Below are 14,538 nucleotides of genomic sequence, written 5' to 3'. Positions count from 1 at the left end.
TTCTCATTTAAATCGGAATTATCACATTATTCAGCAGTTAGGCTTGCTTCCTAATTTCATTGAAATTGAGGCCATATGGCCATTCTTTTTATTAAAAAGATTTTAAAAACTCCATCTATTTGTTCTTTTCCCAATTTATTCCAAAAGATTATCCACCTTTACTTTCTCTGGTATTCAGTCTAACATTTATCGTGTGTGTGTGTGTGTGTGTGTGTGTGTGTGTGTGTGTTTTCATCTTCTCCTTAAATTTTTTTGGTCATTTTATTATACCTCTTAGCTACAACCCCAGCCTTTTTACTTCTTATTTTGAGAGACAGGGGTCCCACAAGCCCTTTTGATGTCATACTCCCAGTGACGTAAGGACCTCCCTGTAGAAGTCACCTCTTAAAAACTTACAACCTCCAAGCAGTGCCACACTGGGGTCTGGATGTCTCCCTAGACATGGGTCTTTGGAATACACTACCCATATTCAAACCAAAATATTTGCCAAATATTAATATTGCTAGTCTCTTCTTTAATCATCCATGAAAATTATATCTTCTTTTCTTCCTCACCCACATCCCCACATCTATTCCATTAACAATTTTTATTGAAATTTTTGGGGTACTGGGGATGGAACCTAGGGGCATTTTACATTCGACCTACACCCCCAGCCCTAATTTTTATTCTTTATTTTGAAACAAGGTCTAAATTACAGAGGGCCTCCCTCTGCACAGCTGAGGCTGTCCGAGAACCACAATCCATCTTCTCAGCCTCCCAAGTACTTGGATAAGGAATGCGCACCAAGCCTGGCTTTTTATTGATTTTGACTTGCTAAATTATCTCAAACCAAAGTTCTCCTATTTCCATTGTTAATAACCGAGTGCAGGTGGGTTTGGTGGTGCACAGTTCGAATCTCAATTCTTGGTAGGCTGAGACAGGAGGATCGCAGGTTCACGGCTAGCTTCAGATACTTAGTGAGACCATCCCCAACTTAACGGGACTTTGTTTCAAAATAAGGTTTGAGCTCTTAGTAGAATTATCCTGCATTCATTTCGACCCCCCAAAGACATATTTTTATTTATCTCAAATGTCACTTTCTTCTTGAAGCATTTATTTCTTCTAGTCAAATATATATATTTTGATAAAGGGGATTGGATCCAGGGGCATTCTACCTCCAAGCCATACTATAACTCTTTTTATTCTTTATAATTTATTTTGAAACAGGGTCTTGCCAACTTGCTGAGGATCCCCCTAAGTTTCTGACGCTGATCTTCAACCTACCATCCTCCTGTCTCAGCCTTCCAAATACTGGTGTCATAGACGTGCAGTACCACACCTGGCCAGCCAAATAAATTTTATGTACTTCACAGCATTAAAAATAGATAAAATATCAAATTAAAAGTTATTACTTTATAATGTTATGAATCGTTAAGAGTGTCCAACTACTCATAACATTCCATTCTTTACAGTTATCAACGAGGCCCTTTTCCTTTTTCCTGTTCTCTTTTATTATGTTTTAAAAACTGCTCTAAATAATTATTTGCTCAATACATATAGAACTCGATTTTCAAAATGAATGTGAATTTACCACGCCGATCAAATCAGCCTTGTGAATCGTCCTTTTGAAAACGCAGCACCTTGAGGGTAGAAGGATTCCAAACTTTTTCTAAATTCTAGGTCAGTCTACGCTTGTGGACTTCTCAGGAAGTGAATTTACTGAACCGTGGCAGATTAATATTGCCCAGAATCAAACCAGGTCTTTGGACCAGGGCATTGACCCAAAGCAATTAGTGGAGAAATAAGATAAGAAAGCAGACTCTTGTCTTTGCTGAATTTTAAAGAAATTTGTAAGTCTTCTGCAAGATTGGATAGACGCTTGCATTTCCCCAATACTTTCACTGGTCTGGTCTTATTTGACGACGAAGGATAAAGCTTCAGATTATCCGGTCAAATCCGCCCGGACTACAGAAAGCACTGATTATTACTTTGGACGCACAGCCCTCTCCCATTCACAGGTCCTCCAGTCCCTAAGGCTTTGCGCGAGGACTTTCCAGGCACCTGGCACACCTGTCCGCGCAGGCCACGCCCTCCGGCGCCCCAGGTCGGCTGGAGGTGCCGCCCACCGCTCCCTCGGCCCCCGGGTGCTCCAGGCCCCGCCCCCGTCGCGAGGCTCCCTCCCTCCCCCGTGCCCTGGCTCCGCCCCCTCCAGCTCCCCAACGTCCTCGGCGTCGGGCCCGAGCCTGCGCCTGCGCCTGCGCCCTGGGGCCAGAGTCCGGGCGCGCCTTGGCTAGAACGCGGAGAGCGGCGGGCGGTGGAGCCAATGGGAGGCGGCGCTGCCTAGCGGCGGGGAGGCGGGGCCTGCGCGGGTGTTAGGTTAGCGCGAGGCGTGACCTAGTTGACAGGCTCCGAGCTGCTGCTGTGGCGGCGGCCGCCGGGCTGAGGCGGGTGGGAGCCGGAGCCTAGCGCGGGCTGCGGGAGGAGGGCGGCGGCAGGAGAGCGGCGGGCGGCGCGGGACGCGGAGCCCCGTTCACTTTCCCCCCGAGTGCCTCTCCCCACCCTCCTACTCCACACACACCGTTTGCCCGTGAGCCTGGGGAACTTGCAGCTTAAAGCCAGCCACCCCCACGGCAACATGTACCCCAGCAACAAGAAGAAAAAGGTGTGGAGAGAGGAGAAAGGTAACCGGCCCGTCGAGTCCGGGGTGCGGCTGGGGTGGGTGGGGGCGGGGGTCGGCTCGCGCGCCGCGGCGCCCTCCGCCCGCCTCGCGCCCGCCGCGGGCCGGTGCCGCCTCCCTCCCGCGCCCGCGAGGACCCGCGCGCGCCGCCGTGCACGCGCGCCCGGGCGCGCGCCCGCACCTGCACCTGCACCTGCACCTGCACCTGCGGGCGGCTGGGGCGCCCCACGGCGGGCGCCCGGCAGCCTCAGTCCTTCCTCAGCTGCAGCGTGACTTTCGCCACTGGAACTCCCGGGGAATGAATGCCTGACGCGAGCTCCGGCCGGTGGGGATGAGTGCCTTCAGAGAAGTCAGAACAAATAGGCTTTTCTCTCGGCAGGCAGTGGTTTCTCGGTATTCATTGCCATTCGTAGTCTGAAGTTGTTCAGTAAGATCGTGTGCCACTCTGTGAATGAACCCATCCCTGAATTTTGTTGCCTAATCAAGGCTTATCCAAAGCAGAATGACAGTGACACCGATTCCTTTAAGAAAAAGAAGTGTGATTCCCTTCTGAGTGTGTGTGTGTGTGTGTGTGTGTGTGTGTGTGTCCGTCCGCCCGCCCGCGCGTGCGTGCTCCTCTCGTTATCATAGATAATATTCGGATGTAAAACTTGAAACTCTGGCATCCCCCCCCCCTCCTCCTTACACCTCTTTCATTCTTTACCTTTCAGAAATTTAACATAATGTACTTGCATTGCTACTACGGAGATACACTAAATCTGTGTATCAAAGGTCATTTAAGTGGCATAAGTGTAGTACAGATTTTTCCTGAATATCTAATCTTCGTTACAAAAGACAGGTAAAGGGGAGACCAGGTTAAAAAGTTGATTTGCTTTATAATAACTCTTTAAAACCTGGAGGCTTTTTATTGCAAGTTCTGGCCTTAGTGAATGTGGTAGCCAAACGATGGAGCTAAGAAAGGGAATTTAAAAGAATCCTTTTTATAGAGTCTACTCCCGATGATGCTAGAGAAAAGAAGTGAGGGAATTTTGTCTTTAAATTAACTACTGGAAAGATTTAACATAATATAATTGAACACAAAGTGGCCTTTAAAAATATTGAGAGATTGCCTTATGATTCATTTAGTTATGTTTTAAGGATTATGATCTTATAGAGAACTTGAAGTTTTGGTGTCATGAAACGAATGCTATTGAAAATAGGTGCTTCATATATAAAGTAGTGTAAAATAATTTTGGTTTGTTTTTGCAGTATCAGTTTCAACATACTTTCAGTAAGGATTTACCTTGTGAGCATTGAAAAAGCATTTATACCCATTTTTATCAGTCTTGAAATGTTTTATTGATAATGAAGGCGAAAGTCGTAGACGTTTTCTATAATACAAATCACTGATGAAATTATAGTGAGTACTTAAGAGCTCTTTCTGTTATTTTTGAAAAACAATATTTCTAAAGTCACAATGTTATGGTTTCTTTAAAATCTACAGAGTTGGACTGTGATAAGCAGGCAAAATCTTTTGTCTTGATTTTTTATTTTTCTAATGGAAAAATCTAACCACAGTAATATTTTTTAAAATAAAGAAGCAAGTGTACAAAGAAGGCAACTAGCAAAGCATTTTTCTTTTATCCAAATGAAGTTATTTTGCATGAAATTTAAAGGAAAATGTTATGTTTATTAAGATGTCAATTTTTGAAATATTTAAGTCTATTTTGAAATATTTAAGTATAAAATACTTATCACTCCACCAAAAAAGAAAAAAAAAGAACTAAGGATTTCTAGTACAGTAGAGAAGCTGATGGGATGCATGACCTTTTTCCTTTCATCCACTGGGAGTTGATGGCATAGTATTTTTGCAGCTGTTATTTAAATCTAAAGGGAGGCTTACCCACTTCATTGAAATGTCAAGGCATTCTAGAAACATATTTTAATTCAGTATACCATCTAATAAGTAGGTCTAACTACTTCTATGCTTGGTTCACAGAGAAAGGAGTCTTATGTAATGCCAAGAAACTGTATATCTGTGGTCTTCAGTGTGTTTCATTGTTTAAACAAATGACTAAGGAGGGCTCAAGAACACATGTGCTAAGTAAATATTACTCATACAGTATTTTGAGCCCAATTCAGAGACACTTAATGTGTACTTTCATCTTAAGGGTTGTGGCTTATTTTTATTGTTTTACAATCTTGTTTTTGTTCTAAGTCTTTACACCTTTTTAAGTTAAAGTTAAACACAATTTTAAATAAATAGGATGATAGACCACATTTCATTTTTATGTGTATCTTGTAACAGTCTTCTCTAGGGTCTCAATTAGTCTTTTTCTTAAAATGTCCCATGATTTTGTTTCTATTTTAGAGGAAGCACTTTTCTTTCTTCTTGATTTCTAAGATTAACCCTTCTGTTTGTGTTCTTAATTCCATCTCCTGTATTCTATGAGATTTTTGTGCCATCATTTATTCATTTTGGGGTATGTTTAATTTCTCAGAATCTTTACACTCCCCTCCCCCCACTGCCTGTAACAATGTTCAAGTGTTTTAAAGTACCTTTTCTTACTCAGGGTATCACGCATTATTGTCTCCTGGATTTCAGTTACTATTTAAATTGTTTGTGTGCTTAGCACCATTTTTAGTGCCTTGCATGGGTTACCTGATATGATTCTCACAACCACCCTATGAGGTAGGAAACTATATGAAGGAGTGTCTTATAGGGTTAAGATCTTTGAACATTGTTGCCTGGGTTTGAATCCTAGTTATACTGCCTTATACCTGTTATTTGACCTTTCTGCCTTAGTTGCTTCATTTAAAAGTTGGGAAAAATACCTACTTTTTAACTTAAAAGGTAGCCAGACGAGGTGGCACATGCTTGTAATCCCAGTACTTGGAGGGCTGAGAGAGGAGGATCACCAGCCTGAGCTACTTAGTGAGGCCTGCCTTCTTCAACTTAGACTCTGCTTCAAAGTAAAGAATAAAAAATAGGGCAGCAGGTGTAGCTTGCAGAGATAGAATGCCCCTGGGTTCCATCCCCAATAATCGGCAAAAGAATACAAAATAAACAAAAAAAAAAATCATGATTTATATTAGAACTCAAATAGCAAATACCACTTTGTCCTCTTTTTATTGCATTTGATGACCCAGTTGATAGAGGCAATGGCTTTTATACCTTAATTTTGATTCTTCCTACCTTGTAGCAGTTGATGGAATTTTCTTCTTCCTACTTAAGATTTTTTAAATTCTTTTAAGATTCTAACCCTGCTCCTTTCCACATCACTAGGACCTTGTAACATCAGTGACAACTAGGTTTTATATTATTGTTCACCTATTTGTGCCTGTTACCTGTTTTTTGAAGTTACATCTCCTTTCTTTTCTTTCTTACCTCTGGTGTTTCTCTGGTATCTGAAGTTTAATTATACTGCTTACTAGCTGTGGTAAATTATTTGACCTTTCTGCCTCAGTTGCCTTATCTATAAATTGAGAATAATACTTAAACCTATTTACCTCAAAAAGAAGCTAAAACATAGAGGTGAATAATTTTCAAAGTCTTTAGGTTCGTCCTTTCTCCTAAGTTCTAGATCCTTGTTTTCAACTTCTTGACTGTCCCATAGGTATTTTAACTTAATTTGTAGACCCTTGAGTAATGTGATTTGAATATGTCACCTTTGTTTAAAATACTACTTAATCTCCTAGTATTGTTGAAGAATAGCTAGTTACAGACATAAAGAAAATATTAATTTTTCATTTATTGTTCATTTGTGTATATATTAATACTTCTATACTTTGTTTCTGTAAAAGAATTTTTTCTTTTTGAGACAAGTCTTGCTATTTTTCCCAGGCTGGTCTTGAGTTCATGGGTTCAAATTCAGCCTCCCAGAGTAGCTGGGACTACAGGCATATACCACCACTTTTATGCCCAGTTTGAAAGAAACTTTTAAAGTGATTATTTTGTGAGGCTTGGATTTTGTTGAGTTAAATACTATCCTTAAGCCCTTTTATTCAAATTACAATGCCTTGTGGTCTACTGAAAGAGAATTGGAGAATGTAAAAATATAATTGTCCATTCCTACATTGTGGAGACCTTTGGTAAATTACAATCCATGACAGTTGACATAGAGACTAAGAGAGAATGCCAGTGTCAGTTTATGTGTTGAATATTAGTTCTTCCTTTTTTTGGTACTGGGAGCATTTTACCTTTGAGACACATTTGCATTTCCTTGCCTTTGTTCATATTGTTCTGTTAGTCTAAATGTCCTTACTTACTACTTTTTCATAGCAAAATTCTTATCATGAGTCAGTTTCCATACCAACTTTTTTGGGAATGGTTTTCCTGACAGTGTAATATATTATAGTATAAATAGTATAATCTGTAGTCTCTGATTAATGGAAATATCTGTCTGAATTTTAATGTTGGTTTATTATTTGAAAGTCCCTTGCTTTGGGCAAACCTTGTAAATCTGCTGTGCTTTATTTCCCTGTACACAAGGCAGGGACAATAATTCTATTAATTTCATTAATTATTGAAAATTTTATTTTAATGAGATTATACATGTGAAATACCAGACACACCATTTTTTATAAATAACACCTACTGTTCTAAGATGTAGTTCTTTTTGTATTTTAGTCTTAAAATCAAGATGTATATTTAAAGTAATGTTTAAGCTGGACGTGGTGGCATACATTGATAATTTTAGTACTTGGGAGGCTCATCCAGGAGGATCACAATTTCAAGACCAGCTTCAGCAATTTAGTGAAACTCTGAGCAACCTAGTGAGACCCTTTTTCAAAAACAAAGTATAAGGGCTGGGGGTGTAGCAAAAGATAGAATGCCCCTGGATTCAATCCCTGATAATGTATAAACACACATACTAATGTTTATATTATCTCTACAAAGTTACTACTAAATTGAAAACATACTTTTACTGTTGATGGCCTTGAAGAATTGAGGAATTATCTTGTGGGTTTCTTGTGCTTTCACTATTTGTGCACGTCCAATTTATCATTATTTTATTTTACTCATATTGGTATTGTTTTGTATCTTAACCATTTCCTCTTTTGTCCTGTGTACTCAAAGATCACCTTTGTACCTATTGTCTGTAAACATATTACCTGGCATGAACAAAGCTATGAATAGATAGTGATTGAAAGAACAAGTGATTTTATTTACTTCTTGGACTATCCTCATCAGGGTTTGATTTTATTTTTCTTGCTAATAATGATTAATTTGACACCTTTTAAAAGTTAAATATAAAATCACCCAGTTTGCATTGGTTTTCCTAAAAACTATACCAAGTCTTTGGTTAGCTTAACATGGTTAATATTTAACATATATAATAATTTTTGAGTCTCAAAGTTAAATACAAATGGAGATTCTGCTTTTATTTTGCAAGAACGTTTACTGAAGATGACCTTAGAGGAGAGACGCAAAGAATATATAAGGGACTATGTTTCTCTCAACACCATTCTGTCATGGAAGGAGGAGATGAAGGGCAAGAGTCAAAATGATGGTAAGTTTCTCAGAACATTTTTTAGGTACAAACTGTTCTCATTTTTTATAACTTCTGCAAAATAATTGTTGATAGAAATGTTTTTTGAATAACATTCAAAAAATGCCATTTTTGTCATTTTACTATTTCAAATGATTAATTATCATTCAGCTTTTAGTACTTTATCATGTGATTTTAAAGTGTAGGAATGTATATTAGCATAATTTATGATCTGAAATATATCAGTTTTATAATATATATTTATAGGTACCTTAAAAATATTTTGCAGTAGTTCTTTGAGTAAATGCTAATAGAGATTTTCTGTTTTGGTGGTATGGCATTTTGAGTTTGTTTTGATTGGTTTCATTTTTTATTGGATTTCTTTAAGTTATTTTAAGGTTTGCAGACAGTTCAAAGAGAGCATATTAGGGGGGAAAAAAAAAGCAGGGTGTGGTGGTGCATTGCTTGTAATTCCAGTAGTTGGGAAGCTGAGACAGGAGAATTGCAGGTTCAAAGCCAGCCTTGATAATTTAGCAAGGCTCTCAGCAACCTAGTGAGGCCCTAGTTCCAAATAAGAAATAAAAAATCAGGCTGGGGGGTGTAGCTTGGAGGTAGAATACCTCTGGGTTTAATCCCTAGTAATTCCCCCAAAGTAGCATTTCACATAATTTTAGAGAATACATGTGGTGTGTTATATTATTTTTGTATGACAAAATTTATATTCTCAAAGATTGTATGATTTAATAAGAGTTTAGGTTGTGTTAGAATACAAGTGAAATTTTAAGAACCAAAAAGATAATTTTATGAAAAAATTTTAGACATTAAATTTAATGGATGTATAATATGCTCACTGCAGAATTAATGCTCCTTGATATTAATAATTTGAATGTGAAGTTCAGATAAACAGGGTAGTTTCTAGGATACTTAACAGGTGAGCAGAGAAGAGTACTTTATGAAATGGATTTGAAACTTGTTAATTTTAGTGGATGTAGTCTTAGATTGATCAAACTATACAAGGTACAGAGAACTTTGGGCCCAGGAAATGAAGATAAACATGGAATTCTTGTGGATAAAATCTGTGGGGGGAACAAAAGCCAAATTAGGCTTTGGCATCTGTGAAAAGAACACATTTAGGATTGGGCTTTAGCCAGCGTTTTGTGTTTTTAGAAAGGTAAAGCACATGAATTGAGAGTGAAAACTTGTGGGTTCTTTTAGATTTTATGCTCCATGGATACATGTATGACTTTGGGCAAGTAGAAAAGTGACTCTACCCCAAGTTCTTATGGGGTCATTGGACAAGCTGATTGGGATGTTCATACCTGAGTTGCCTGCCCAGTGTCTTTGGTAAATGCAAGTTGTTTTAATAATGGTCTAATTAAGACACCACTTAAAGAAAACGTGTGCTGTGTAGTAGAAGATACATAGGGATAGTAAAAGGGAGATGAGTTCTGGTCCTTGTATAGTCTAGAGCTTTATTCTTTGTGTTTTGGTCTCATATAATTTTATTTTTTCTTCGGTTTATAATCAATTGGTACTGAATACTTAACCATCATTTTATTTTTGGCTAATGCATCTTTACTTTTCCAGTGCTTCATTCAACTGATTACCTTTATGATGGCTAGATTAGTTGGTCCATTTTCCAAGGATGCAGTGCATGATACCTTTTTTTTTTTTTTTTTGCAAATCTTGCCCCTTGAGATAAAGAATCCTGGTGCTGCTAGAACAATTGAAAAAATGATAGTTGATATCTATGCTTGCACATTGGTGGACCTGCTCACTTCTGTGTAGAAGCTTGGTTTTTCTATTGGCTACTTTTCATTGTAAGATTCAATAAGTAATACTGGAGTAGAGTTGTATTTTTAGAGAACTCAGAGTTGGGTGTTTTAAGAGATAACCACATACCAAATAATGTCTCCCAAAATAGAAAATACACATTGAATAACACCTGACATCATTTTTTCTAACAAGATGATTTTTATTTTTTTCTACCTCCCAGCATTTGCTTTATTAAGTGCTTTACAATAGCTTTATGTATTTCAGTTTTTCTCCTTAATGTGTTTTTGAACTTGAAAGTCATCCATGGGGAACTACGTGATATATTCAAAATTGTATTTCTATTAAACAATGTCTTATTTTTTCATCTAATATTGGAAATGTTCCTTGTTTTTCCTTCTTGTGATCTAGAAACTGGTCTCTTCCTTGTTCATAAAATGAAGTGGCTAATTGTATAATTAACATTTGTTAATTTCTTTATATTATACACATCTTTTATATGTACTTTCTTATTGTAACCTAATTAGTACTCAGTTATAATAAAAGTCAAGAGAGTCTTAGTATTGTGACAGTTTAAAGATGTTTAGGACTGGAGGTGTAGTTCAGTGAAGATTGTTTGCATGGCATGTGTGTAAGACCCTGGGCTCTGCGTAAAAAAACAAAACTGAAATACTGGGGAAAAACCCTTAAATATAAATTCAGCAAGGAGTAGTATGCCCTGGATTTGGTTCCTAATACCAGCAAAATGCCCCTGAGTTCAGTCCCCAGTACCACCAAGAAAACCATATGTGCACACAAATACACACACACACATACACATATACATATCACACACACACACACACACGCATAAATGCACATAAATTAAGAATTGGGCAGATGGGTATGTGCCCAGAGTCCCAGTTACTAAGGAGACTGAGAATGAAGGATCATTTCCATATACAAGTTTGGGGCCAGAATAGTGAGAAGCTGTCTTTTAAGAAAAAAAAAAGTTCATGTATATAATAATCCACACAAAGTGATAAAGGACCACTACATAATATAGTTATAATTTGAAATGTTTAGTCATAGCTTATAAAGTTTATATAAGTAGATATTGATATTTATAAAAGTTTTAATTTCTAAAATAGTAAGATTTCAGACTAAATATTAAAAGATGTCTATAATTTCATATTACCTATTTTTGAATTTGTACAAAATGAACAATATTTATTGGGTTAGGAAAGTATACTAGTTTTAAACATAATTTTTTTGCTGCTTGTGTTTTATAGAATGTCATTTATTCCTGATTACATGGAAAGTTCTTGAGCTGTTCTTTAAAATTTTTATTTTAAATTAATTCTTATAGTAGAAAGTTAAAGGATGGCCAAATGTGTAACAATTTTGATTTTAAACCTTTCTAAAACTTTGTAAGTTTATAAATTGCCAAACAACACAAAATATTAATTTATAGAAAAGAGAAAGTAAGTAGATAGTATTTCTACTTTTTCTTATTACTTTGGTTACATTGGAAAGTTATGGGTCAGAGGTAAAAAGAATGGGAGGTGATTAATCCTTCCTCCACAGAATAGACCATTAAATTGTCATTTTCTTATTTTTCATATTCATATTTGTTAACTGTTGTTAGCAAATTTCTAGAATTTATATGGTACTAATTACTATTAATTACTTCTTTCTCTCTGTTACCAATTATATAATAATTCAATTTTATTTGCTCGTCTCCTATTATACTGGGGCTCTCATACCTAGAATTATGACTTAGGCGTATGTGAGTTCAGCCACTGTGTTAAATAAGGATGCTTCAGAGGTTAATAACCTACAATTAGCCTACAAGGAACAGTTCTTCAATTCTTCCCTCCCCTTTTAATAATAGGCATTTAAAATGTATATATAAAATAGAATAGTGTAATGAACCTTCTTGCATCCATCACCCAATCTCAACAGTTGATACAGTTGATATCTCTTAAAGGTGATCAGAGTTCTTTTCAACTTTTGACTATAATTTTTAATCTATGTCTGTCTCTGTTTCTCTTTTCACATGTATGTTAAGTAAGAATGCCTCAGTAGTTAAGTTTACAGAGTGTGTTTGTGTGTTGAAAATTTAGGTCTCATATAAACACGTATAATTAGTCTCAGGATATAGTAGAAAGACAAAGATAGATACAGATCTATGAATTGGTGCATGGGTAGATGCAATAGAAAATTGTCATCACTTTTTATAGCAATAATAGCTTCAGTTTTGAGGTTTGATTGGTATGTGTTCTGTTTTTCTTTGCTACTTTCATGCTACAACTCCACTAGAATACCATCCAAAGAAGAAATGTTACTCGCTTTAGTAAAAGCAAAGCATTGATAAAGACTGACAAGTTTATGCTAATTTTCTCTGGCTAGTTGCTATCAGAGAATATAGCTATGGCCATAAGTTTGGGTTGTCTTTGAGACACTACTTTGCATGTGGAAATAGAAGTGGGGACAAATAAAATAATACATGATAAAGATGAGTTAGGTGAAAACTATAGTTATTTTACTAAAGTATTACTGATAATTTTTTTAAATTGTCATTTAGAAGGAAACCACATTCTATATCTTAAATATATGTTTATATTCAAATCTGATTGGTAGGTCATTTGGAAAACACAACTATAAAATGTCATGAAATATGTAGTCTTTTTAAGTTTGACTCTTCATTTTGTGAGGTGTATTGGAATATTTTGGCTTGCATAGGTTAATTAGAAGCACAAATATAATTGGTTTCTTTCATACTAAACACTAGTATGATATATTAAAAACTCAGGTTAAGCTGGATGGTGGCATATGCTTGTATTCCAGTATTTGGGAGGCTGAGATAGGATGATTGCACATTCGAGGCCAACCTCTGCCACTTATTGAGGCACTGCTTCAAAATAAAGAATAAAAATAGGATTGGGGGTGTAGCTTAAGGGTAGAATGACTCTGGGTTCAATCCCCAGTTCTACACACACAAAAAACAAAAAACAAAAAATAAAACAAACAAATAAAAACTCAGCTTATTTGCACTCCTTTTCATTAGAACTAATTTCTATGTTATTTTCATAAAAAGGATGACCAAAGAATAAAAGTTAATTTCAAACTTTTGAATCTCTCAGTCTTTTCACTTTGAGAACTAAGTTCATTGTGGGTATTTAATTTTGTATTATTTTACCTATATCCCAAGTTAAAAATGGAAATCATCAAAGAAAGTATACCTTAATTATTTTTCAATACCAGTACATTATCTAGTACTTTTTCTCTTAGAACATTTGTAACAATGTTTTTTCTTTTTTTGTGGTATTGGGGATTGAGCCCAGGGACATTCTACCTCCAAGTTATATCCCCAGTCTGTTTTACTTTTATTTGGAAACAGGTCTTACTAGGTTGATGAGAGTCTCACTACTTGCTGAGGCTGTCCTTGAACCTGTGATCCTCCTGTCTCAACCTCTTAACTACTTGGATTACAGATGTAAACCACTATGCCAGTTTTGTAACAGTTGTTTTTGAATGTCAGTATATTTATTTTCATCAGGACCGAGGACATAGAACTATATTGATTAAGTTATTATATAGAGAGGAATGAAGAATCATATCATAATAGAAATTTAAAAATTGGGAGGCTGAGACAGATTCGTGGCTAGCTACTTAGTGAGGCCCTCTGCAACTTAGTGAGACTGTTTCAAAATAGAATTAAAAATAGGGTGGGGTGGGAAGGGGTGTAGCTCAAAGGTAGAATGGTCCTGGGTTCAATCCCCAGTACTATGATAAATACTACCCCATATTTGTAAACTATATTAACTATACTATTAAATGTTGAATAACTTAAAAGTAGTTGAAAGAATACAATTTAAAATGATTGAACAGTTTGGAAAATGCCATTAAAAACAGGATGGAATTGAGTAGAGAGATAAAAATTGGAAAAGAATGTTTCCTATTTAATTTCTCTATATTCATCACTTTTTATATTATACTCAGTTCAAATATACTTTAAAATAATTCATGGATCAGAAGAAGACTTAGGGCAAAACACCACTAGTGCTTCATAGATATAAATTCTTTATTCTGAGTCGGTGGTGAAAGGCTTAGAAAATAAGCTAGTTGCTTTTTAAGATAGGTAATACATTCTTTACATCTTTTTTTTTTTTTTTTTTTTTAATTAATTTATTTTTTAAATTGGTGCATTGTAGTCATATATCAATCACATTGGAGTACAAGACTTGAGAGGATATACAAGCACACATCATCCAATTAGCCCTCCTGCAGCCCCCGTCCCATTCCCTCCCCCTCCCTCCATCCCACACTTCTTTGGTGATTTACTTTGATACATTTGTTTATGTACCTCCTGCATTTTAAAGAGGCTCCGTCCTCCAGTATTACATACCCTCTGATTGGTCACATTAGTTGCTTCACTATAGGGCCCTTTCTATAGCTCAACCTCTTCCTGTTGCCCGTTTCCTCCTAGTTATTGCTGATTAAGGGAAGCGTCTGATTTATATTTTCTGCGATATTTCTCTGTGCATGCTGCGTTGCAAGTACCAATCCCACTCTTGATGGTCCCAGTAGTGCCCTGGCTACTCAGTGGACTGATCCAGACCTCGCTGGCTCACGCAGCGGCCTTGCCTCATGGGA

At 36.7% G+C, this 14,538-nt stretch overlaps 1 protein-coding gene across 1 annotated transcript in view; it reads left to right on the top strand.

Annotated features, from left to right (window-relative positions):
* Positions 1–2,614: 2,614 nt before the first annotated feature.
* MACROD2 (mono-ADP ribosylhydrolase 2) overlaps positions 2,615–14,538 on the top strand; it is a gene marked incomplete at both ends in the record, with an annotated part of 2,062,459 nt that continues 2,050,535 nt past the window's right edge. Inside the window, 2 exons of the mRNA XM_080716162.1 lie at positions 2,615–2,660; positions 8,032–8,148. Coding sequence (XP_080572288.1) covers positions 2,615–2,660; positions 8,032–8,148 — 163 coding nt within the window. The remainder of the gene's footprint in view (positions 2,661–8,031; positions 8,149–14,538) is intronic.

This window comes from Muscardinus avellanarius, assembly GCF_963383645.1.
Source record: "Muscardinus avellanarius genome assembly, chromosome: 19".
NCBI lineage: Eukaryota > Metazoa > Chordata > Mammalia > Rodentia > Gliridae > Muscardinus > Muscardinus avellanarius.
The sequence above is the reverse complement of the archived record's forward strand: the minus strand, read 5'-3'. Positions and strand labels throughout refer to the sequence as shown.